This window comes from Macrobrachium rosenbergii, chromosome 1 (genome assembly GCF_040412425.1).
Source record: "Macrobrachium rosenbergii isolate ZJJX-2024 chromosome 1, ASM4041242v1, whole genome shotgun sequence".
Lineage (NCBI taxonomy): Eukaryota > Metazoa > Arthropoda > Malacostraca > Decapoda > Palaemonidae > Macrobrachium > Macrobrachium rosenbergii.
Window position 1 is genome coordinate 17,721,235 of NC_089741.1, and position 25,364 is coordinate 17,746,598.

The window sequence follows — 25,364 nt, forward strand, 5'->3', positions numbered from 1 at the left end:
ATAGTGCAGTTATGGACAACCCATTGATACCCAAGCACCATTCTTCAGTCGGACTTCCATCGGATCACCAGGCACCAGTTCCAGTTGCTGTGGCTTCTTCGTTCAAGCTCTCGCCGCCGTCATCGGCTGGTTTACCAGCTGCTAGCACATCTGTTGGTACGGGCCCACCTTCTGTGAAGGAACTAGATCCTTCATTGGCCTCTCTTCAAAGACAGCTGGATAGAATTTTGGGACTTCTACAGAAAGCTGCTTCTGTGCCAGCAGTCACACTTGCGGATCCTTCACTTTCTTCTATTTCTTCAGATGAAGAGGATATAGGCCAGAAGTAAGTTCCTTTAGCCTATGCTTCTTTGCTGAGGTATTACTTCAGAACTTTCCTGATTTTTTTGCCCCAGCGGCTCCTGCTTCTCTAGCCTACTCATTCATGATGAGCGATCAGCCGACAAGTTTGGAGAAGCTTCCTAAGATTATTCTCGTCTTCTTCTAAGAGGGCATTGTTGAAAGAGGACAATTGGTTAGCTGAGAAGAGGCATCAAGGTAAGGCATCCTTCAGCATTCCGCCCTCTCATCTTTCTTCAAGGAGATATTGGTCATACGCTACTGGAGAAGCTCCCTCGTTGGGAGTGGCTGCCTTCTCCCAAGGGAACTTCTCCAGTTTTGTGGATTTGGCCCGGGATCTGCCTTTTCTTTGGCTAAGGTTATGTTTTCATCCCTTGAGATTGACCATCTGCTTTAGAACTTTTTCAAGGTTCTGGCGGTTCTTAGCTTCATGAACTGGTCCATCAGAGCTTTAGCTAAGAAGATCCAAGATTTTCTCAATTTTCCAGATTGGCACAGTGTACTTTCTTGCCCCGACAAGGCCGTTAGAGACAGTTCTCTCAAAGTGGCCTGTTGTATGCCATGGGCATACTTAAGAAGAGAGAGCTGTGGGGTTCTTTTGCCTCCAAGGGCATTCTGGCTTCCCACAAGTCAGCACTTCTTTTGTCGCCTCTTGATGGTCTCCACCTGTTTCCTCAAGCGGTAGTAGAAGAAATCGCCTCCCACCTGCACAAGAAGTCCACTCAGTATCTCCTCGTACAGTCATCTAGAGGTTCCAAGGATTGGACCACAACTACCTCAAAATCTGCTTCTCCCCTTCAGCCTCAGTCCTTTCGAGGCACCCATCATAGGTCTCAGTCAAGATCGCGAGGTACAGTGTGTTTTGCCTCGTGAGCAATTAGAAGATTCTCCTCTAAGCCTGCGGCTAAGAAATGAGGATCCAGTCCTTCATGCTGCCATGGGGGCCAGACTCCACCTTTTTTGGGAAAGGTGGAAGGAGAAATGGGCAGAGCAGTGGGTTATTCAAGTGTTAAAGGAGGGATATTGCATATCCTTCAAAGTTAAAGGATGGATATTGCATATCCTTCAAAGTGAATTCTCCATTGACCAACACTCCCATTGATTTAAAGGCCTACTCCATAGAATTGGAAGTTTTTGGCCCTCTCAGAGGAAGTCTCTTTCCTCCTCAAGAAGGGAGCAATAGAGGTCGTGGAAGATTTCATTTCCGAAGGGTTTTACAACCAATTGTTCATGGTTCCCAAGGCCACAGGAGGATGGGGGCCAGTCTAGAAGTGAGTGCCCTGAATGTCTTCATCAAGAAAACGAAGTTCCACATGGAAACGACCCAATCTGTCCTTGCATCCATTAGCCAAGGGGACTGGATGATATCTCTGGATATGAGAGATGCATACTTCCACGTTCCCATACATCAATATTCAAGGAAGTACCTGAGATTCGTCTTCGAGAGCCAAGTGTTTCAGTTTCAGGCTTTATGTTTCGGGTTATCAACAGCCCTGCAAGTGTTTACTCGAGTGCTCGCCCCATTGACCAAGTGGCTACACTTGCTAGGAATCAAGATATCTCTCTACTTGGACAACTGGATAATCTGCTCTCCCACGAAAGAGAGGTGCATGAAGAACCTTCAAGAGACTCTACTCTTGACGCAGGATCTGGGGTTGTTACTGAATCTTCAAAAATCCCAACTGACTCCTTCTCAACAGATTCTGTATTTGGGGATGAGGATAGATACTCAGATTTTTTGGGCTTTGCCATCCCCCAGAAGAATTGCAGACTGCCTGACGAAAGTCAACCTTTTCTTGTTGCTCCAATCATGTTCAGCAACCCAATGGATGAGTCTGCTAGGCACTCTGGCACCCTTGGAGCAATTTGTGAAATTGGGGAGGTTGCACATGAGACCGCTTCAATATTTCCTCAGGGTCAGTTGGGATCGGAAATTGGATCAGGACAAGTGTGTATTTCTGATAACAAAGGAGATCAAGGAAGACCTGCTGTGGTGGAATTCTGCAGACAGGTTATTGGAAGGGATGTCTCTCTGTGTTGTTAAACCCGACCTAGAGTTCTTTTCTGACGCATCGGATCTGGGTAGGGGAGCTCTCCTGGGCGAAAAAGAAATTTCCAGAGTTTGGACCCAACAGTAGAGAAGCCTACACTTGAAAGAGTTGAAAGCTATCTTCCTAGGGTTGCAACATTTTGCAAAGGAAGTCAGCAACAAGAAGGTAGTGATCTACGCAGACAACACCACTGCATTGGCATATATGAGACTGTAGGGAAGGACCCACTCATTCTCCCTCTACGAGATGGCCAGGGATCTGCTACTTTGGGCAGACCGAGATCAAACTCAGCTGATAACTCAGTTCATCCAAGGGAGATGCAACGTGATAGCAGATGAGCTAAGTCGCCACAAACAACTCCTCCCACGGAGTGGACTCTGGACCGTCGGGTGTGCTCTGATCTTTGGAAACTTTTGGGGGAGCCCACGCTGGACTTGTTCGTGATGTCCAGAAACCATTGTCTTCTTCTGTTCTGCTCCCCGTTTCCAGACCCACTAGCTTGGGCAACAGACGTAATGTTGCAGAACTGGTCTGATCTGGACCTGTACGCCTTTCCCCTGTTCGGGATGATCAGCCAGGTGCTCAGGAAATTTCAGTCACACCAGAACATCAGGATGATTCTAGTAACTCCTATTTGGCCACAGGAGTGGTTCCTGGAGCTGATCAGCCTACTTGTAGACTTCCTGAGATTCATGCCAGCCATCCCAAGTCTGCTCAGACAACCCCACTTCAGGAGGTTCCATCAGGGCTTATCCACTCTGGCCCTGATAGGATTTCGACTATCAGCAGACTCATACGAGCGAAGGGCTTTTCTAGAACAGCGGGAGAAGCTATCGCCAGTTGGAGACATAAGTCTACTGACAAAGTCTACCAGAATAAATAGGCAGTCTTTAGACATTGGTGTAAAAGACAAAACATCTCGTTTTCTAAGACCAATTTAGCAGAAATAGCTGATTTTCTGTTGTATTTACAATCTTCTAGAGGCCTCTCCTCCTCAATGATTAGATGGTGTAGGTCGATGCTGAATTCACTATTTAGGCATAGAGGTATAGATATTTCTACGAACCAGGACATCTCCAACCAGATCAAGTCGTTCGACACGACCAAATCTAAAAGAGAAGACGTTTGCCCTTGGAACCTGGATGCAATCCTAAAATGGCGCATGGGTCCCCGCTTCGAACCCGTGCGTTCCTCCTCTCCGATGGACATTTCTAGAAAAACTGTTTTTAGTGGCCTTAGCTATGGCTAAAAGAGTTAGTGAAATACACACGATGGACAAACGGATTTGATTTTCCCAAGGGGATGCAGTGTGTTTCCTCCTCTTGGGCTTTCTTGCAAAGAATGAGAATCTGGCACAACCTTGGCCTTGTTCTTTTGCTATTAAAAGTTTATCTGAAGTCGTAGCGACAGAAGAGGAAGAGAGAGAGTTCTGTGCGCTGTGAGAGCTCTCAGATACCATATTCATCAAACAGAGAAAATCAGAGGTCCAGCAAGTAACTTGTGGTGCTCAGTGAAGAACCCATTGAGGCCATCATCTAAGAATGCACTCTCATTCTTTTTGAGGGATCTCATTGTAGAGGCACACTCCCAGGTTAAGGGAGACGAATTAGCTGTCTTGAAGGTAAGAGCCCATGATGTGAGGGCAGTTGCTACTTAAGTAGCTTTTAAACATAATCTTTCCATAGCTGCTAATCTACGGTCTAAAATCTGGAAATGTAAATCAGTTTTCGTGATGCATTACTTAAGAGATATGCAGACAATCTACAAAAATACAGCATGGTAGGACCTTTGTCTGTGGCTGGCATAGTGTTCAGGGAGGAAATGTAGGAAGTAATCCTTCCTTTATATATAATCTCTTCGCCTAGACTTAGGGTGATTGAGTCCTGTGGAAGCCGGGGGTATGATATACCAGGAGTGCCCACCAGTTTTTTAGTGTCGGGTGGTGGATTTATGTGTGTTTTTAATTGAAAGGTGTAGGTGACAGTGTTCAGACTACTCCTTTGCTGCAAAGTACCCACTTCAGTAGAGGTGATCCTGGCTAAGCTGCCATGCTGCTACAAGGTTGAGATGAGTGCCAACCAGAGGCAGTATCTACCTGCAGCAGCTCTCTCACCAGGTAAGGAACAACAGGCATTGTACCAATGCTAGGCCATTTTTTATTCTCTTCTCAAATTCACTAACTTATTAATGCTTTGGGGTACTTTTTGTCCATGAATCCCACTGCCTGTCAATATGGATTCAGCTAAGGAATTACTGGATAAGTTACTTATATAAAAATTACATTTTTAAAATAAAATAAAGTTTTATATATATTTACCCAGTAATTATGGATGGAGCTTGCCCTCCTCCCCTCAAATGGACTTTTGGGGCATCAACAAATTGAGCTTTTGGCTGAGTTGTTCCTCTCTCTTAAACCGAAAGTGGGCGGGGTTAGTCACCTTCATAAACAAAAGAATAGTGCTACATCAAATTTTCAAAATTTAAGCTGCTGTTGAGTAGAAATTCTTAGCTAAGTAATTACTGGGTAAGTGTACTGTGTATAAAACTTTATTTTATCATAAAAATGTCGTGCTTAAAAAATACTAGCAGCATGAGTCTTGAAATGGAGAAACAAATAAACAGTTATGATATTAGCATAGGTCTTGAAATGGAGAAACAAATCCAGTTATGTATGGGTACATATATTTAAAAATAAATCTTTACAGAGGGCTTTCAGTAATCAGTTTGATTTCCCTATTAAGTCTCGGGATTGAAAAGGTGGAATCAAACATATTCGCGAAAGCTCTCTGTAGAGATTTATTTTTAAACATATGTACCCATACCTAACTGTGGATTTGTTTCTCCAGTTGCTTTTTCCAGAAGTGTCCAGTGGTTGGAGATCAGTGTTGGATGCCTCTAACCTTAGCAAGTTCATTCATCTGACTCTTTTCCATGGAGTCTTCTAGGACAGTTCTGGTGGTTATTCAGCGGAACGATTGGATGAGTTTCTTGGGCATGCAGGACACATTTCCATGTCATGATAAACCCTTGTCTCACAAATACCATTGTTTTGTTTTGCAGGGAAAGTGTAACAGTTCAAGGCTGTGTATGTTGGGCTAAGCACAGCACTGCAAATGTTTATGAAACTATTAGCTCCCATAGGAGGTTGGTAACAACTTTTCTGATCCTAGTTATGCTCCATTTAAATGATTAGCTAGTCTTTACCAATTCTTATAGATGGATTCTAAGGGTGAAGGATTTTTTTTACTTTGTCCGCCTCAGTCTTTGAGCATTCTCATCAACAGGCAGAAGTCATTGGTATTTCTGATGCTATCCATTGTCTATCTGGGGATGAAGAGAGACTCAGTTTTCAGGCTTTTCCATCAGAGAAATGAGTAGACAAATCATTGTCGCTTCTGAGAGGATTTTAGCACGTAGAGGAATTTCCAGCAAAGCAGTGGCTTTCAGTTCTAGGTTATATGACCTCTCTGGAGAAGTTTTCCAGCCTACCCGGGCTCAAGATGAGGCCCATTCAATTGAAATGTACATGGGACTCAGTAAGTGTACCAGATTTGAAAATGATACAATGCTGGTAAATTTTTGAAAGGCTTTAGAATGGTGGGCAGATTATTTGAAGCTTCAGCTAGGTCTCTTGTTGGAAGTAAGGAACCCAGATCTCACGTTGTCTTCAGATGCCTCAGTAACAGGCTGGGATGCCTTTCTGGCGGATCTAGAAATGTCAGGATTATGGTCAAAAGAGAAGTTGGTTCACATTAACATTTTTTATCTCTTAGCAGTCTGGAAGAGTATAAAGCCTGCGAACATCTGGTAAGAGGCAAAGTAGTAGCTGGCTTATATCAGGAAATAGGGTGGGACAAAATATTCCTCAGTGTTCCTTCCAATACATGGCCTTCTTCTTTGGATAGAAGCAACGAATATTGTGTTGATTCCTCAGTTTGTACTTTTTTTTTCTTTCTTTAAATCTTCAGCTGAAAACACTTATAGACAGAGTCAACAGACTTTAAATGCAAGAGGGCTCCTAAAGGAAATCTAACTGCAGAGAGAGGCAAGTTATAGGAAAGGGTGATAGATAAATGAATATGAGGAAAAGTAAAATAAAACTTGTACACCTGAAATTCAGAAGATAACAGCAGAAAGCAGGAATGAATTTGCTTGTCCATCTACAAAATTCCCAGGAGGGAAATCTGTAGATGGCAAATAGACCCTAGATAGGTTCCTTTGTTAGTCTTCAAGAGTCTTGCTAAACTTCCTTGCAAACTTTTAATTCAAGCTGTCATTGAATCTTATATTGAAGGTGGAATTCATCTGGCCTGTGTGTCTTCAAGTCAGTTCAATGAATTCCTTGTTCTCTGCATAATTAAAACTTTCCCAGGAGTGGAATTCAACAAGTCTTCCCTTTACACCTAACTTTATAGCAAAGATGCTACTCCAGGTTACTTGATCAAGGAACAGCACCCTTTACCTTTCCATCTCTGTGTCTACCCAATCAAAGCTCTTTATACTTTTATTCTTTAGGTGCAACTTAGATGTCAGCTTCATATTTGGTGGTTATATGTAAAAATGACAGGCATTCGTTAGCTTTTGTAACAATAGGACACGCACATGAAGGGAAGTTCACCCATCAGCAATTATTGCAGCTGTGGGACATAGGGCACATACTTCAGTTTAGAATTGGCAGATTCATTCTCATCTTCATAACCCTCCTCTTTTTTCCATTGGGATCCTTCAAGACATGGACTTTCCAGAAACAATCCCTTCTACATGACTTTGAAAGAACCCAGTAGTCCTGAAATTAAAAAAAACTAATTTGTTTTGCGATGATTCTCAGGGTTGTAACTATATGATTATGACTCTGTCTCCCATTTAGTCTTGGTTCAACTGCTTATCTCAAATCCAGAAGCTCTCAGATGGATCCTTTGACCCAGTCAGCCTATTATAGGATCTTTTAGCAGCTTGATCCTCCCTTCCTAAAGTGCAGTGCAGACTGATTTTAAGTAATGGGTTTTGTATGAAACAAAATTAATTAATTTTGTGTAAACAATTTTAAGTTCCTTATACGGCCAATTTCTTAGAAGATTTAGTTTCTTCCTCCCAACACCGCTAAATTTTTCACAGTAAATCGACAATACTACATGAAAAGTGAGGCTCCTATTTGTTGGGAACCTGAGAATCTTTGGAGGGCACAGTGGTGCCACCAGCCAGTAGACAATTTTCTCTTGAATAGGGCAGGGGTTTGTATGAAAACAGTTAATGTTCTTGAAAAAAATAGATTTTTTTATGATGAGAATCAGCCAAAGTGAGTCTTGGCGAGACAGTTATCTCCTCTTTTATTTCCAGGTACAGTTAGTGGATCTCTTTCCAAATATGTTTAACGAGCAAGTTCACCAGATGTCTCTTTCTATGATGTACGAAGGAGTAGACATGACAAAGTCATACCCATTATCTCTACTACCAATGGAGCTCTATACATTTAGACTATCACGAAGCTAGCTGTGGTTTTAGTTTTAAGATAAAAACACTTACAGTTGCCCTTCATTGAACAGACTCTGCAGCATTTTCACTGAATCTGCTATAGGAATTTAGCAGTTTTATCAAAATTTTATTTATTTCATATACAGTGTAGTGGAAATTGATTGAATAATAACTCTCATTTGAGATGAACGTAGATTGAGAGCCATGGTGCAGCAACTGTAAAGTGTTTGTATTTTTAATTTATTTTGTTGTTGAATCTGAATTTTTATTTATATTGTTACAGTAGTACAATAGTTGCTGGTCAAGTTTTATCACTTTTCTGTCCTAATTACTTGTTCTTACTTGTAATAATGTGTGAGACAATGAACTTGCAAATGCAGTATTCCTCTTGAAGTCGTCAGATAGTTTTAGCTTGCAAATGATCTCTTTAGTACAGAAACCACTCGTTTGTTGTGAGTGATTGGACAAGACAGAGTACTGACTGGTGTATTAAAACATATTTCCCCTCTTCAAGGGTTACCCATTTTTAATGGGTTGATGTTGCATCAACCATTCCATTAGACTGTGAAGATTGTGTGTTAGATTCTTAACATTAAAGTTTAAAACAATAAGTTTTGAAGGTCATAGGAGATAAAGTTCACATAGTAAAATGATGAAATAAAATCTCATTTTTGAGCTCCAGACCCATAAATATATGCTATTAAACTGTGATAAGTGATCCACAATCCATCATGTGGATATTACTACCAAGTTCTCATGTGGAGTGATGCTTTACTTCAAAAAGTCGTGATTTTGTAATGTTCTGGATTTTTCTAAGGTTGTAATGAAAAAAAGATGGTTGAATTATATTTATTCTTTAAAATATCGAAATAGATTTTACAGCTACTGCTTGTTAACTATGAGATACTATCATTTTAGTTCTTAACATGTACAGTAGTGTGGTGGAGGCAAGGGTTTTGGGATTATTAGTTTTGATGATGTGAATTTATCTCTCAGATTAACTTTGTGAAAGAAATATAGTTACAGTGACTAGAGGAATTACTGTTACAAGACTTTTAATAGAAAGAACTGTGATTTCATTAATAAGGTTTAGACCTGTTGGTTTGCCCTTTGCATGACTTTGTCACAGTGTGAGGAGCTGCAAGATACTTTTCGTTGTAGTGTGATTACCTAATTGACAGCGCAGTTTGCAGTGTTGTAACTCTGCATGTGAGTGCAGTTACTCTTTATAATGCAGCTAGAGAGGGACTTGTGACAATTCAGTATTTTCTTTTGCAGAGAAAATTTTATAACAGCACACCCATACAATTTCTGTTAATTCAGTGAATTCAGTAGAATTAGTGACTTGCATTGTATCATATATAATGTACAGTTATTGTCTTATCTTAATTTTCCTGTGATGTTTTAACTGGCAGCATCAGGCTTAAAGTCACATTCCTGATATTGAAAATACTATTGCTTCCCCTAAGGACAGTTTGTCTGTGAAAATATGTAAATATAAACCAAGATACTGTATATGGAAGGTAAATACATGTACGTATCAGTGTGCCTCCAGTGCTATCTGTGTGATGAAGGTATATGACTTGATACAGATGCTGTCTATATTGTTTTTTGCTTGGTTCCAGATATGTTTGGTGAAGAGTTGTTAATTTGCTTATGGGCTTTGTGATCCAAGCTTTTCCCATTTTTCTTGTCTGTTCCTGTTCCACTAGGACTACTCCACAGGTAGTGGTGAACTAGTTTTCGTGGAGGGTATTTTGTAACAATTATTAAGGTAGTGTATGTAGTTAGCCAAACTTTTACTCCTTTTCAAGGTAGTTGGAAGCCCTATTATTTGAATGTGCTGAAATATAGATCCTAACATTTTTTATATTTACAACTTTAATGTACAAAAAGGAATTAACTTAGAATTTTGTTTTGAAAGTTAAAATTTAATTTTTAGTTGTAAATCACAATAAATTGTAGTGGCTGTGAGTTATAGGGTCATTTTCACTTTTTCATTTTTTCCGAGGTCAGGGGAAAGCATGGATTTTACCTGTGGTTTATGCAGTAACTGCATATTCTGTACAAAATGGGAGAAGGAAGCTTGCATGGTATTAAGAGCCAAAAAATGTTTAAGTAGAACATTGATTTTCTCGGTTTATTAAAAATATATGTTTACTGTAATAATATAAAATTTATACATTATTTGTAACAATGTTTTGTTCAGTAGATCCATTAATTAATTTGTGCCATGAATGGACATTCTTATGGCCTCAAATGGTATTTTGAGTACTTATTCTAGGGGCCACTAGACAAGTAGAATGTTTTTATCATGCTGTTATTATTGAAGCAACATCTCTACATTAATCATGATCCAAAGATTCATGTGCGTTTGTTGCTACATAAAATTTTAGGGGCTCTTTCTGTTGAAGAGTTTTGTATTTTATTTATTTGAGAACCATATTTTTCTTTTGGATTTGGCAACTATGTGTAGGGTTCAGAAGAGGTACAGAATTTTACTTCTATCCGAGAATTCTGCATTGTCAGCCTCACTTCTCAGTTATTATCATTTTGACATTTGCTATATAAAAGTTTTTTAGTGTCATTGAAAATATTTGGTCTTGCAATCACTCGTAGCTTAGTGTTGGTCCTCATGCTGAAATTTTGTTATTATTGAATAGTTCAACTAGACCACAGTGGCTGAAGTTTTAAAGAAGACAGATCTTGTCCTCATTAACTGTAGAATTCACTTTGCTTTTGACTACAGGTAAACAACAAAAAGAATGAGATTTGCAGATGTGGAGTAGTACAGAATATTGTAACAAAGAAATGAGCTATTCGGCTGGTTTTTTGGAAGAGCAAGAGTATAATATTGTTCTCCACCTCTCTCCTTGACAGGGGATTATAGTAAATGGGTATAATAATTCTGGATGTCTGTGTACGCATGGTATGAAAGCATGAATGCGGAGGAAAGTAAAATTCTTATTTCCTTTGAGTACTAACATTACAAAATGAGTAATAAAATTTGTAATCAGTATCTCTGAAGAGATGCTGTCATTCACAATCAAAGTTATATTGTTGAATTTCAGTGATATTTCAAACTTCCTAAGGAACTTCTGTCCATATTTGATTGTGGGTACGAAGAGGTTCAGGTCATTTTGTAGTTTTACTAGTCTAGATATATTGAGGTATGATGATTCACAAGCTGGTGAAGTCATTTATTGTGGGATAGGTTTAGATGGCCAAATCCAATTGACTTTAGTTGAGGATTTTGTTTCTTTAGTGAGCTTGCAATTTTACAAGTATTTTTTTCTTTACCTTGTTTGTATTTTTACACTTAGTGGGGTACAGGGACAGTAGAGGTTAATTCACAGTATTATAGAATTACTTGGTAAAGTAATGAAGAAGTTCTTCTTTTAAAGGAAATTTGGTTGCTCATTTTTATATCAGTGTTAGTGATGGTCTCTTAAGTGCACTGTGTCACCTGAACTGGTTTTTTTTTAGATAAAATTGCTGTTTGTGTATTGCATTGCATTAAGAAAAAGAACAAATATGTCCTCCGCTTATTATACCTAACTGTAGAAGGTAAGCTCATTTTCCATGTCCTTTCTGCATAGTGGGTCTGCTAGGATTTTTCGAATTTTATTCGGACGGCATATGTTTTCCTTTTTTATTTTTCATTTTAAAGATTACTTCTGATACATTTCTCAGTGTGAAACATAACCTCATTGATTTTTTATATGGTTTACTGGATAGTAGTAACTAAACTTCCCAGGACATCTAAAATGCTAAAGTAAGTCTGGAAAAAAAGCAGACTGATAGACAGTTGAAAGGAATACCTTGAGAAGAACCCAGTGTGACTGAAAATCTTTTATGGGAAGGTGGAAAATGAGTTGAACAGTTATTTACTTTTCATAATGATATTCTTTTCAGTAATGTAAAATATACTTAACTTTGAAAATTGTTACTTCAATGAAGTACCTGCAGACTGTTTCTGTTCTCAAGATATTTCTTTGATATTAAGTCATGAGGAACCCAACTAAGTTTTAGGTGATACTCTTTATACTTCATTTATCACTTTACTATTTGTCTTAAGAAGACATCACTATTTACTTGTTGGCTATTTATCTTTAAAATGTAAGTCCACTATTTGCATATCAAAGGTCAGTGCAGCACTGAATTGCATAAACCCTGGTTATTAAAGTGAGATAGTGTATAGCATGTAGTGATTTTCATCCTCTATGTGGATTACTGTTGCATTTATAAGATTAATCTTTACATTTTGTCATCTGTAGCAATGACTGCTAAGTGGAAGTCTCAAAGTCAAGAGCTTAGATCTGCTAGTTGTTCACATGGAGTGTTAGTTCTGGGGAGATTTCAGAACAAATGGAAGTTCTCAAAAACCAAACTTTCAAGTGAACAGAAATGTATGTTTTAGGGAATACTCTGTATCGCAAGGGAACCCTTTCTTTTTCTGGGAGTTTTTCTTTTATTTTGTTTTATTCCAAACAATATCATCTGAGATTAAGAGTAATTATGTATTGGTCTTAAGCCTGTTATCAATTTTATACTTAAAGTATATGTGTATGTTCTAAAGTTTTTTAACAAACATGTATAAAATATATTTATCACCATAACTTATTTTGTATCCTTTATTTGAAGTTGCTTGGAATTTTATAGGCTCAGACCTATTCAGTACTTTTTCCTAAAAGAGTATGCTTCTTGCTAGGTTCATATGTGTTGGTTGCATCCTGTGTTTCAGTCAAATTTTTACTCTCAAAATTGAGTACCGAAGAAAAATTCATTTATGTAAGAGAACTTTTAGGTAATTTAAATCTAGTATTGTTACAGAACTAGAGATACTTGTAGGTAGTACGACATTAATTTTTATGTTGCCATATGATGGTTTTATCTAACCTTTTAGTCATTGCAATTTTAACTCTTAGGCCTTCAGTTTATTTTTATATTTATTTCAACCTGTCAGCTTTTATTTTGCTTTTGAAACCTGTATCTGGTTTTATGTAAGAATTGATAAAACACCATGTTAACATTAACTGTGTGCTAGAGCCAACATTTATGAATTTTTAAAATTTGATTTCACACAATCTCATAAGAGTTTAGTTTTTTCACAAGGATACCTGAACCAATTTTTGGGGGGTGAATGAAAAATTTCAATAGTACAATATTATATATTTTTCATGTAAAAAAATGTGTGCTTTTCTCAAAACATATATTTATATTACCCTGCTTGCAGTGTATTTTGGTTGTATAAATTTCAGTATAATATTTTTCAAAGTAGAGAGGTATGCTTTTCATTTGCTCACCAATTTTTTATTAGACCTTTTTGTTCAGTTATACATTTATAGCTGTTCATTAATCTGTAATGACATATTAGTACTTTGTGTGTTCTCAAGTGCAGGCCATAGTTTTACATTTGCCATTTTTACTGTTATCAGTTGGGGGTGATGCTGATGCTGGGATAAAATTCATAAGAAAAGAATGAATTCTACATCTTATATATACAGCATTTATTTAAAGTTTGTCAGTGCATAGGTTCCTTTAAAGCCAATTCATGTCTAAAATATTAAAAAGGAAGGAAATGTGAAATAAAGGAAAAGATTTATTGTTCATCCTGAACAAACTGTTGTCCGTTAGGTATGACTTGTGAGTATTTTGTATATTTGTATATGGCCACCATTTGAAATTAGGTTATGGTTGGAGACTGTCATGTACTGAAGAATCCATGGTGAGGCATTCAGAAAATTTGTTCTCATTTACTAACAACAAATAAAGTTTATTGCACTTGCTATTTGCAGTGGAAGTACAGTATAAGTCAACATTTAATGAACATTAACAATTAAAGGTTGGATTCTTGTAATGATGATTGCTAGATGACTGATATGAAGATCTGCCTTACTAAACTTATTGGCATACTTAAAGAAGTAAAATATTATTTTCAATGAGCCAGAGAGAGGTGCAATGGTGAATGTTACTCAAAAAGCAACTATGGTGATCAAGTAAGGCATTAGGAAGGAGACACGATTACCTCAAGGAACTATCTTACTGTTGAAAACTGATTTTGTATCAACTTCAAATATTTTTAAACAAGCCAGTCAATGCAGACTGAAAGTGGAGATCACTATTATCCGCACACTATGATATTGTAAGTATGCAAAGAGCTGTTAAGATCCAAAATGGAATCATACCAAAAATGATTCATCACAGGGATGTTTTTATAAATAATCACACATCCATTTCCCGTTTAGAGATAGTCGATTCATTGATACTTAATCTAAGTGAAACAATCCAGTTAGCATTAAAACTTCCTTCTTATTAAATGATGCCTACAATTCAAATTTACATTACCGAAAAATTTCATTTGCACCCCACAATATCATAAGTAACATATAAGACAAAACTATTCATAGTGTATAAACAGATAAGTCCAACCACAAAATCTCCAGATATTCTAAATTTTCATTCTTTAATAAAGCCTCTGTTTTCACAGCAGAATTATTGGTAATCTTTGCTGTTAAGATTATTAAAAGTACATTCTGCAAAAGTTTGTAGTTTTCAGTAATTCTAGAAGCACCTGAGAACCATTTGAAAATTTATGTCCAAAAAGTTCCCTTGCCTAGCAGATCAATATGCTTTCTATAAATTACATGAAGCTGGCTTAAATATGAAGCTATGATGGATCCTTGTCATGTTTTGCAACCCCGTGTAAAGAGATTACCTCATTCATAACCAAAATTATCTGTTTCTTGTAGATTGAATTTTCATTTTGAATGTTAGTGGTTTTGGAGCATCATTAGAGAGAATTTTTGTGTGTACTTTAATGACTGAATTGCTCAATACGCTGTGAATTTATTCCATTGCTGGATTACAGTGCTGCAATACCCTGACATTTCAATACTTGTGTGGAAAGTTGCTAAATTTGCTTTATAATACTAAACTTGTTTAATGCAACTGTCCAATTTTCACCTAACTGTATATCAAGGAAATTGTGTCAGAATTTTCAACATTTTCAGTTAATCCTGTTGTTAAGTTTTGAAGCTGGTTTATTAAACTAACTGATTCATTTGTTAACCCTTCAAACCATTTCTATGAGACTAAGAACAATAAAACCGATAATAAACAGTCTGTTAATGATAATATGTCATAATTCAGGTATGGTTTTGCATGAATGTTTTATTCTATTAGTTTGGAAAACGTCCTTATGTATTGATGGAGTGTGAAAGCGATCTAGTGAAATTTTTAGATAAAGTGTCAAGTTTACCTGTGCCGCCCCTTACTTTTTTTTTTTTTTTTTTTTTTTTCCCTCACCATCCTTCTTCTGGAATCCAATTTGGGACTTTGAGAATTGAGAAGTCTGTTGGACGAAGGCCTGTGGTAGTGGTAATAGCTCACCCCTTGTATATATCGACATCTGTTTTAGATGAGCGAACTGGGGGTAGTAACCCCAGCATTCTAGATAGCTTTTTTCTCTGGTATATGTAGCAGTTCTTATACCTAGAAATGTGCTAAATGGAACCAATTTCACTGGCTGACACAGGTCTTCCCCCAGAAATAGATTTTTCCTTTGTCAAAATCCCTTTTTTGACTCATGACTTGACTTTAATTGCTTTAAACTGAATAAGGTAGGCTTTCAACTTTTCCCTGTTCCAAATTACTTTTGTTTGCTGTCAGGATTAACCCTTTACTGAACTTAGACTGGATTGTGCTTAGAAGCTTGGGGAGGTGGGGGTGGATGGCATACATTCACACATCAAAAATCCTAGTAGCTGATGTTGCTAAGCAAGGGAAAAATCTTTCATCAAACCTTCCCTTCACTGCTGGCTCCAATTATGATGAAACTGATACCCCTAAGTTACTGAGTAAAGTTCAGGACAGTCACTAGTTGTGGCAAAACAGCATCAGTTCCCTGATGGTCTCCTTGCAGTGTTGGAGGCTATCCTAGACATACTCCTTTCTTAGGGAACTAGTGGTGTCAGTACACTCCACATAGTGCAATTTACCTCCATTTTGCTCCTTCCTCCAATCTTGCTGTCCAACCACTCCAACTCCCCCTTTTCACTATCTAAAGCGCTGAATGGCTGAAGGCAGACCAGTATTAGGCTTTATAGCCGAATTTTCGTGAATAGTCATCATAATCTACAGTATATCCCCATAAGTAAGTTCCTTAACTGCTGATGACCAGTGCATTAATATAAATTCCTTTAAGGTACCTTTTTGACTACTTTGTTGGGAGCTAAAATTGATCAAAGTTTCTTCTTATGAAAACTGAACCATAAATTTTTTAGTATTGAGATTTCCCTCAAAGGATCTTTCCTTTAGAAACTGGAGTAAAGGAATGGATAGCTGAAACCACAGTGAAACATGAATCAGAAAACTAGTTGACGATTACTAAAGACAGGTTAGTGGAAACCACCATCAACAGTGTACTAATGACGGCTTATATTTTATTATAAAAGGATGAGCAAATAAATAAAGCATTAACACATATACAAGATGCCTTTCAGAAATATTGGAAGACATTAATATAGCTGATGTAAATGTGCATTACTAAAAGTAGTATGAATCAAGTTCTTTTGGTAAAAATAAACCCATAATGAGAATTATGACGAATGTATAATCAGGCCATATGTACCAAAACCTTTGCAGTGTATAATATCTTTTCGCCAAAAAATGTAACATTTAAATGTGCATATGTATGTGTATGCATGCATACACATGTATACTGCATTTACATAAATGTCACAGAAAATCGTTTCATGTGATGTATAGGAATGTCAATATAACCGGCATTTAACTATCATATATATCAAGTAATAAGTTATTAATGTCACCTATACCGGTGGATTAGGCTACACCCCACCCTGCACTGAATATAGAATAGTTTTAAAGTAAGTTAATCCAGTCTACACATGGCAACACTAAACGGATATGAGGGTTTGGTCTGAACTATTAGTAGCTTTTGTATGCAAGGTATTTAATAATTTAAATTCCCCTTGCTCCCTCCCCCCGCGCTCCTCTCTCTCTCTCTCTCTCTCTCTCTCTCTCTCTCTCTCTCTCTCTCTCTCTCTCTCTCTCTCTCTCACACTTTGTTGTTTGTCAGCCATCTACGTGCCATTTGGCAAAAGCAATCCGGGTTTGAGAAGATAAAATGACATTGAAAGTGGCACGATTTTTTCTGATAGTTTTACTACGGTCAAGATCGGAACGAAAGCTTAAAATGAAAGCAACAACAGACGGGAAAAATAATCAGAAAAGTACAAACTGAGGAGCCGGTGTAGAGACAATACACCCAGACGTGGAGATATTCTGATAGCATTCACAAGGCTAATACTACTACTACTACTACTAGTGAGTCGTGACATTCACAAGTCAGTCGTGAGTTGACTCTTGAACGAGTAAGTTGTACACATGTCTGTTGAGAAAGGATAAACAGGCTGCACATTATATTTTGAAAGTGTAGGGCAAAAACAGCGTCCGCTGTTCTCATCAACAAATTACAAAGGTTAGTTTGCAGTTTTCTTTAAATAATTACAGCGCCAGATATTGAAAAGTGAACTGCAGTGCCAAAACGTTGAGTTTTTCCCCCAAAAATTGAAAGGGATGTTCGCCGACGGACAAAATGGTATTCGTTGTAACCCGGTATTTTTTATGGAAAATATGGAGAGCAGTTTCATTTTATAGGTACCACGGACATCCGAGGATCCGCTTGAGATAGTGTGTAGGTTAGGTGAATATTTACTAGGTAGGTAAGTGCAAGGAAAACATTTCGCCTAGAGCATAATTGGGCAATAAAGGAATGATTTGTGATCTTGATCCGGGCCGCAGAAACGTGATTTTTTTTATCCCTGAGATCGTTATTTGTATCGTTTGTGTGTGCCTAAGTTTTTGTTTTAATGAAATACAACGTTTTTGTCAGTCCGGATAAATGACTTGTCTATCGACTGAGGCTTATTAATTTTTAACGTGATGAGAGTGCATCCTGAGAATGGTTCATAATGTAATTGGCTCATTACAATTAGCTGCCGTTATATATACTCAAGTGAAGGTTATATCTTATTATCTTGTACATTTTTTTTAACTCCTGGCAGTCCCGATGCTAGACAAATTTCAGTCAATTAGTCAATACAGTATATGTTGAGCCACGACTTCTGGGAAAAAATCGCCATTCCGGCACAGTCCCTGGGCTATGAAAGCCGAATGAACTGGATTCGATTCCTGGGGAGATGAGCGTTTGAGGACGTTGGCAGTCTTCAGAATAACTCTGGCCTTTTTCATGAAAAGTCAGTTGTGGTCTGTGTACATGAGTAGTGCATCATCTATAAAGTAAATAGTCGACTACAGAGGGTTATAACCTTGGAGGAAAAGGGCAAAGGGGTAGCAACCTCATCCATTTTAAGTTAAAACCATGGGTCACTTCCTTGGAGGGAAAAGTGCATGTAATTGAAAAAAAAAAAGAGAAAAAGCACGCTCATATTATTTCTATTATATGCTTGTGTGTGTATGGGTTTGTTTGTTTGTTCATATTTTGTAATAGGCACAATGACCCTTTAACTGCCCGTGATGCGATTCGAACCCATGCACGATAGGTTAGGGTGAGTTTAACCTATTATACCACGAAGAAGGATATTAACTGATTACTACTCATATATACATATAGGCTACCTGTTGAATTCAGATACGCTTAGCAAGAGTTGGAATAGACCCATCATCGCCATCTTGGCTTAGTGTTTTAGCGTTTGTTGTTGTTTAACGCGGGAATATGTTTACAGAATCTACTGATCACTTTTACCATATGTATGTAATGTCACAATGACCTCTTAACTTTTCGAATTGAGCCTATTGCAAATATTTAAATGGTTTTGTCTTATAAGTAGTGTTTTGTGGCCCTTTTAAACTTAATAGAACACTGTTAGATTGCAGTAAAAGACTTTCGTGACCAACACACACACATATATATCATATTATATATATATATATATATATATATATATATATATATATATATATATCTATATTGTGTGTGTGTATGTATGTATGTATGTATGTATGTATATATAAGCTCGGGGGAAACCCCATGTAAAGAAAACTATGACATCAGTAGCTTCATATGCCTGCATAGAAGGCTTAGCAGCACTCTGATTCCCTTGCACGCACTGTGCCACTGAACTTTATCTTACCTGCATACCATTGTACTAAGACCTTTCCATTTCACAGTATCAAGACCTTGCAGCATCTGTCACACCCATTCTAGTTCACATGTGTCTGATCTCCGGTTTTTCAACACTTTTGACACCCCACCCCCTTATCACCCCTTAGTATCACCACGTGATCAGATCACCTCAGTATACCCTGATCAATATTTTTCACCCGTGCAAAACTTCTTTCACCGCTGTATTTCTCGACCTTTCGACCAATACATTCCACATATACCTTGCAAAAGTTACTTTCAGCAGCTTCCGCGTTTTTCACCCATTCATATTTAACGTCTACAAATGCATTGGACGTCATATATTTCAAGTTTTGCTTCTAAAGACAAGTTTCCTAATTTTATTTCTAACATTTTGCGGAAATTTTACGCGACCTTTTCTGTGACTGATCTCTTCTCTCTCTCTACCATCAACCGGTAAATCTGTTCGCACATGCGTGCCCGAATGCCGACATTCACTTTTCCATCCTCCCCGCTTCTAGCACAGTATGATAGGCTATGCCCCATAACGTAGCCAAGACCAACATCCAGTTTCAAATCTTTGCGCTTACAAGCACTGTACATCACGTACGTTTCTGTTTATGGTGTGCAGAATAGTGAGACTATTAGCTCCGTGCCTTTCCCCTTCGTATACGGTATACTTGTTAAGACATCGTACAACACATAATGTATAGGGTTACAATTTCAGAAACGTTTGCGAAATACGGCAAAAACAGAAGTCTTATTTAATGTAGGTATCGTCAAAAGCAAAGTCTTGGTTTTATATCGTCAGCGCAAGCAACTCGGTTTGCTTATGTATGTCCAGTTCTTGGTTGATTCTTCTAAGAGGGGATGGCGCTGAGGAAAAAAAAAAAAGTGAACAATCGCTGCCAAATTTATCCTTTAGGCCTGGTTTCGGTTTTCGTTCATCATTGATGACACTGTTAACTTTTTTTTTTTTATTACTACAAGACAAACTATTAATACATGCAAGCTCTGTGAGTCACTCACGTTTGGGTGTTAATACTCTTTAAGCTAATACCTCCACTGAAGCAAAAATCACGTTCCTTTTCAACAGATTCTCTCGGTGCTGATACTGTTTATTTGCTCCATCTCGACCATCGTTGAAACCAAAGGTGCTCTCAGCAATAAATGTGGAACGAAGGGCAAAGCGTGCTCATAATAGAAAATAATTTCTAAAACGTAAGGTTTGGCGAACAAAGTCCTTGAATCATTCAGAGATAACTGTGATGCTAAATTAAAGTATTGGTTCTTATAATGAATGATTGTAAAACTTCATGTTAGTCAAAACAAGAGTTTGAATCTAAGCGATATTTTCCATATTTTACAGTAGTTTGCTCTGAAATATTATTGCCAATTTTTCGAGTTCTTTGCTTACTGAGTCCATTGGAATGGACAAGTCAATGCCCTCCTTTCTCTGAGTCATAAAGGAAATGAAGGAGGAGAAAAAGAATGAGGGGGAGATAAAAGAAGTGGGACTTCTCTTTTGAGGAAGCGTTAGAAAGACCGCCACTTTAAGGGTGGGAGATTGCATGTGACAGAAAAAAGGGAAGGTGGAAAAAAAATCCAAAGCTGTGTAGCAAAGGAAAAACAGTAGTCACAGAATCAATCCTTTTAAGTAATTGATTGGTTGCAAGTTATTTGGTATAACAGTTACCCATCATCAGAGAGGGTTTACTGATTTCGAGATTTTTGTGGTGAGAGGTGGCCTGATGCAAGGTACGGGGCCGGCTGAGAGGGGAAAAAGGCCTGTCTTTAGACTCACTGGCGCAGTGACCGAAATAGTACCCGTAGAAAACATACTGTTAAGCCACCGTTTCTGGTTGACAGAACCGAGTCCAGAGGTCCACACTGGAGTTCTTATTTGTATCCTGTAATGATGCCAGCACTATGTGAACCAACCTACACGGAAGATATGAAAAACAAGGAACCTCAGATATGTTTCAAACAAGGATGGATAAAGCTGGATTAGGAATGAACTCATGACTTAGAAACTTTACGCATTACTTTTCAGTAGAAAGGTCAGCTTTTGAAGCACGATATGCAATCTCCCCAAAACACGTTTGTAGTGACTTGAGCTGATTATGAAATCACATTAATCATGTTGTTTTGAAATGGATTTTTCCAAGCTATAACCATCTGATCTTAACTATACAAAAAAAAAAAAAGTTGAAAAAACCTTTGACGCACATTTTTGAAATGACGCTTACTGTGCTCTCTAATCGAATCCCTTTGTAAGACTTTACATGTACGAGATAAGCACGCCACCCAAACGTGTTCGGGCACACCAGGCAGTGATCAGTCAGCGAGAATGCGCATTCTCGTCAGCTTCATCATTCGACAACAGGGAGCTGTAACTAGGTTTATTCCTACTGACATTTCTCTTATTACTAACAGTTATAACGAATGCATACTGTCGTTGGGTTGTAAATAGTTAGTTGAACATCTTCACATAAACGATTGAGAAAATTCATTGGAAATGTTCTTGTTGAATAGACAGCAAATAGTCTTATTTTAGAAATATTCATCCTTACTTGCATATTTCTAGATGACTAATTATGTAGTTGGATAGACAGGATAAACGGGATCTGGTGGGAGAAGGTCGTCGATGAATAGTAGAAAAGTGGCCGTGGAGAAAGCGTGTCATGTGATAACGCTGACGGACATAAGGAAACAAGCAAGTGTGGCTACGTCAACTAAGAAAACGTACAGGAGTCAGGGCAGTCAAAGTAGAACATAATTCAGAATGTATGGGGGCAGGAATGGCTTGGGAAAAGCAAAATCATACTATATATTGATGGAGATAAGGAAAGTAGCAGTTTAAGACACAACTGCCATACTAGGAAGAAAAAACTAACAGAGAGAGAGAAAGACTTAATCTAGAAGTAGAGTAATTTGGCCATATATATATATATATATATATATATATATATATATATATATATATATATATATATAGATATATATATATATATATATATATATATATATATATATAAATTTTTATCACACCAGTATTTATATAAAGCTACAAATATCGTTTAATACCCAATTCACGCTTCTTCAGGAATATTCCCGAAGGGCAATTATCACCAAAAGGGAATTTTTAAGTGATAAACGGATCGGTACTGTAGTGTCTCAAACACTGGACATAATGCCTTCCAACAACTCTAGTTGACGGTCAAACCACTGAGTCACAAGAGAGATATAAGTTAATGCTGAATCTGCAGTACTTGTTTACCCATCGACATTGGTAGCTTCATGATTGTATATAAATCACGGTGTCATTAAAAATTTCGTAAAAAGAGCTGTGTTCCAAACGTACCAATGATCTATCATGGTGGAGGTGGGTTAATGCCGATGCTAAGTACAATTTCCCCGCTCTCGATGGGTAAACAAGTATGGCAGATTTGGCTAAAAATTAGCTTATACCTCTCTTGATGGCTCAGTGGTTTGACCGTCGACTGGAGTCGTTGGAAGGTACTGTGTCGAGTGTTCGAGACACTTCAGTACCGATCCATTTATCACTTTAAAATTATCCTTCGGTGATAATTCCCATTCGAGGATATTCCCGAAGTAGCGTGCATTGGATATTAAACGAATTTTATAGCTTCATGATCATATTATATATATATATATATATATATATATATATATATATATATATATATATATATATATATATATATACATACATACACATATAATAGCTGGAGATTTCGTTTTTATGACTGCATTGCTCAGACTCCATTTTTTTTTTTTTTTAATTTTACCAGTTTTTGTTCAGATAGGTGTCGAGAGCCTTCCTTGTCAAAAGAATCTGAGTCTTTTTAGCATATACAGTAGAATTGCGTTCGGATATTAATTTGCATAACGGGAGTCTCTCTCTCTCTCTCTCTCTCTCTCTCTCTCTCTCTCTCTCTCTCTCTCTCTCTCTCTCTCTCAGAACTTCGTCTCTTAAAACCGATTATCTTCTGTTTTAGGTGTGTGTCCAAGATGGCATCCGCCCACTTAGGCAACCGGAAGAGAGGAGCTCATTTGTCCCTGCTAGTTCTGTGCCTGACGCCTCTCTTGGCGCAAGCGCAGTCCAACTGCCAAAGACAGGAAAGGTGTGACGCTTGCATCCAAACCCAAGGCTGCATGTGGTGCCCGAACCCAAAGGTCAGTAGGATTCTGGCAAAGTTTGTTTTTGTGTGTTTCATTTTATAATAGTTTTTTCTTAGCAGTGAATGAGGTTGTCCGTTCTTTGAGAACCTTCCCGCTTCTCTCTCTCTCTCTCTGTCTCTCTCTCTCTCTCTCTGTCTCTCTCTCTCTCTCTCTCTCTCTCTCTCTCTCTCTCTCTCAAGAAATTGCTCAATATGGTTTCCATCAGAAATAACAGATTTGACAGTCTGACTAATCACCCTAGCCTTTGGCTACCTGACTTACCTTCCATATGGAATATATAACTTCAGAATTATTGATTCCCTAAAATCGAAGATTAAGGTGTCTCGTAATCAACTCGTTCCACGAGATTCCCGAATGTCAAGAGTTATTACTTTCATTTTTCGGAATACATTTGCAGCAGATCTTGGCCATTGGTAGGGATGCACCCGTGTTTAGCACTTTATATTGAAAGAAAATGGCGGTGTGCTCATCGCCACAATAATGTTTTCCGTTTTTACATTCCACGTTCATTTTGTGTCTGGTCTGCTCCCACTAAGCTGCCCAGCTGCATCAGCTTCACTTGCTCCTGGTAATTTTTCCCTCCGCATTTGTTGGTGCCAAACCTCAGAGGTTGTGGGGTGATAATTTCTCCTCTGGGAGGGTGAAAACGAAGTCGAAAGGAATGTATATTTTCAGAAGGATTTTTTTCCTTGATTACCACTCTTCTTTAAAAAAATTATTACCAACATCCCCCAAACACACACACACATACACACACACACACAGGAACAGCGCTTATGCATTCAACAAAAGAAAATTAAAATCTTTTGCAATTTCTGTTGTTGAGCTGAAACGCAAATATGAATTAGTCAATGATAGTCGTTCCTGGGGTGGGAGGGGGGTTAGTTCCGTCAGTGCACCTCTCACGGCGCACTGTAGGCATTACTCAAGGTTCTTTGCAGCGTCCTTTCTACCCCTAACTGCAACCTTTTTCATTCCTTTTACTGTACCTCCGTTCTTATTCTTATTCTCTTTCTTCCATCTTACTCTCCGCCCTCTCCTCACAGTTATTTGTATAGTGCAACTGCGAGGTTTTTCTCCTGTTAAACTTTTCAAACCTTTTTACTCTAAACTTCCCCTTCAGCGCTGAATGACCTCATTGGTCCTAGTGTTTGGCGTGTGGCCTAAATTCTATAATCCGTTCCACTTAATAACGTCGTTCCTCTCTCTCTCTCTCTCTCTCTCTCTCTCTCTCTCTCTCTCTCTCTCTCTCTCTCTCTCTCTCTCTCTCCGAAAGATAATTAAATATTACACTCCTTTGTTTCTAATCTTGCTCCGGTACTTCTGTAGATAACGCGGATGAATTCCTTTGTTGTTTACACATTTGCAAAGTAAAATCCTCCGTTTTCTTCTTCTTGTAAAACCGCCTTATAAAGAGTCTGCCCTGCTTGGAAATTTCGACGACTGCAAATTCAATTCGTAGATTTTTTATGATTTCATTCCTAGGAATCTGTAATTTCATTTACATTTTTCCTTTTTTGCTAAATATTCTCAATACAGTTTGTTATTTATTGACACTGTTAACCAGCGGGTTCGAGGGCCGGCTGTTTATGGAAGTATCTGTTTTAAGAACAGAATTTAGCATTTCACCTTTCTTGAGATGTTCCTGGTAGCTGTGGGCCTTACCTGGGTCAGCAGATCCCTTCTCTTTTCGTCATAAGATTCTCTCTAAACTTATCCTTACACGAAGGCCTACTGGAATGAGACACTGATATACAAGACTAGACTTTATTGACAAATTTAACGGAAGCAACTCTGCAAAAACTACGGTCATGAAATGCAGTGACTCACACTCCCTATCAAAGGAACACATTACAAGAGGAAATATTGTTTCCCAAACAAGCATAGAAATTATTTTATGCCAAGCAATTCTGGTGAATAACCCCTTTGTCATCAAGCAAAGTAATGAGGTCGTAACGACCACAATACAAGTCATATAGTCTGTAAGAGTAAATTAAACACCACTTCCAAATATTCGTCCCTCTAAGGACAATGTTCGTCATTCAAACCCGGATCCTCATGTACTCCCGATCCATCGTCATCCACCACACTCATATCCGTTCCCTCATACGGCACAAACACCCCAGGTA

At 38.0% G+C, this 25,364-nt stretch overlaps 2 protein-coding genes across 3 annotated transcripts in view; both read left to right on the plus strand.

The window, feature by feature from the left end:
- The window catches only part of LOC136838536 (alpha-mannosidase 2-like), an 86,614-nt gene extending 73,470 nt beyond the window's left edge, over positions 1 to 13,144 (plus strand). Inside the window, exon 23 of the mRNA XM_067103678.1 lies at positions 7,728 to 13,144. Coding sequence (XP_066959779.1) covers positions 7,728 to 7,880 — 153 coding nt within the window. The 3' untranslated portion in view covers positions 7,881 to 13,144. The remainder of the gene's footprint in view (positions 1 to 7,727) is intronic.
- A 4,041-nt stretch (positions 13,145 to 17,185) lies between these two features.
- The window catches only part of LOC136838579 (integrin beta-PS-like), a 39,795-nt gene continuing 31,616 nt past the window's right edge, over positions 17,186 to 25,364 (plus strand). Inside the window, exons 1-2 of one of the 2 annotated variants that reach the window (XM_067103814.1) lie at positions 17,186 to 17,364; positions 23,052 to 23,229. In XM_067103814.1, the coding sequence (XP_066959915.1) occupies positions 23,065 to 23,229 (165 nt within the window). In that variant the 5' untranslated portion in view covers positions 17,186 to 17,364; positions 23,052 to 23,064. The remainder of the gene's footprint in view (positions 17,365 to 23,051; positions 23,230 to 25,364) is intronic. The other variant, XM_067103906.1, reaches the window with a different exon arrangement.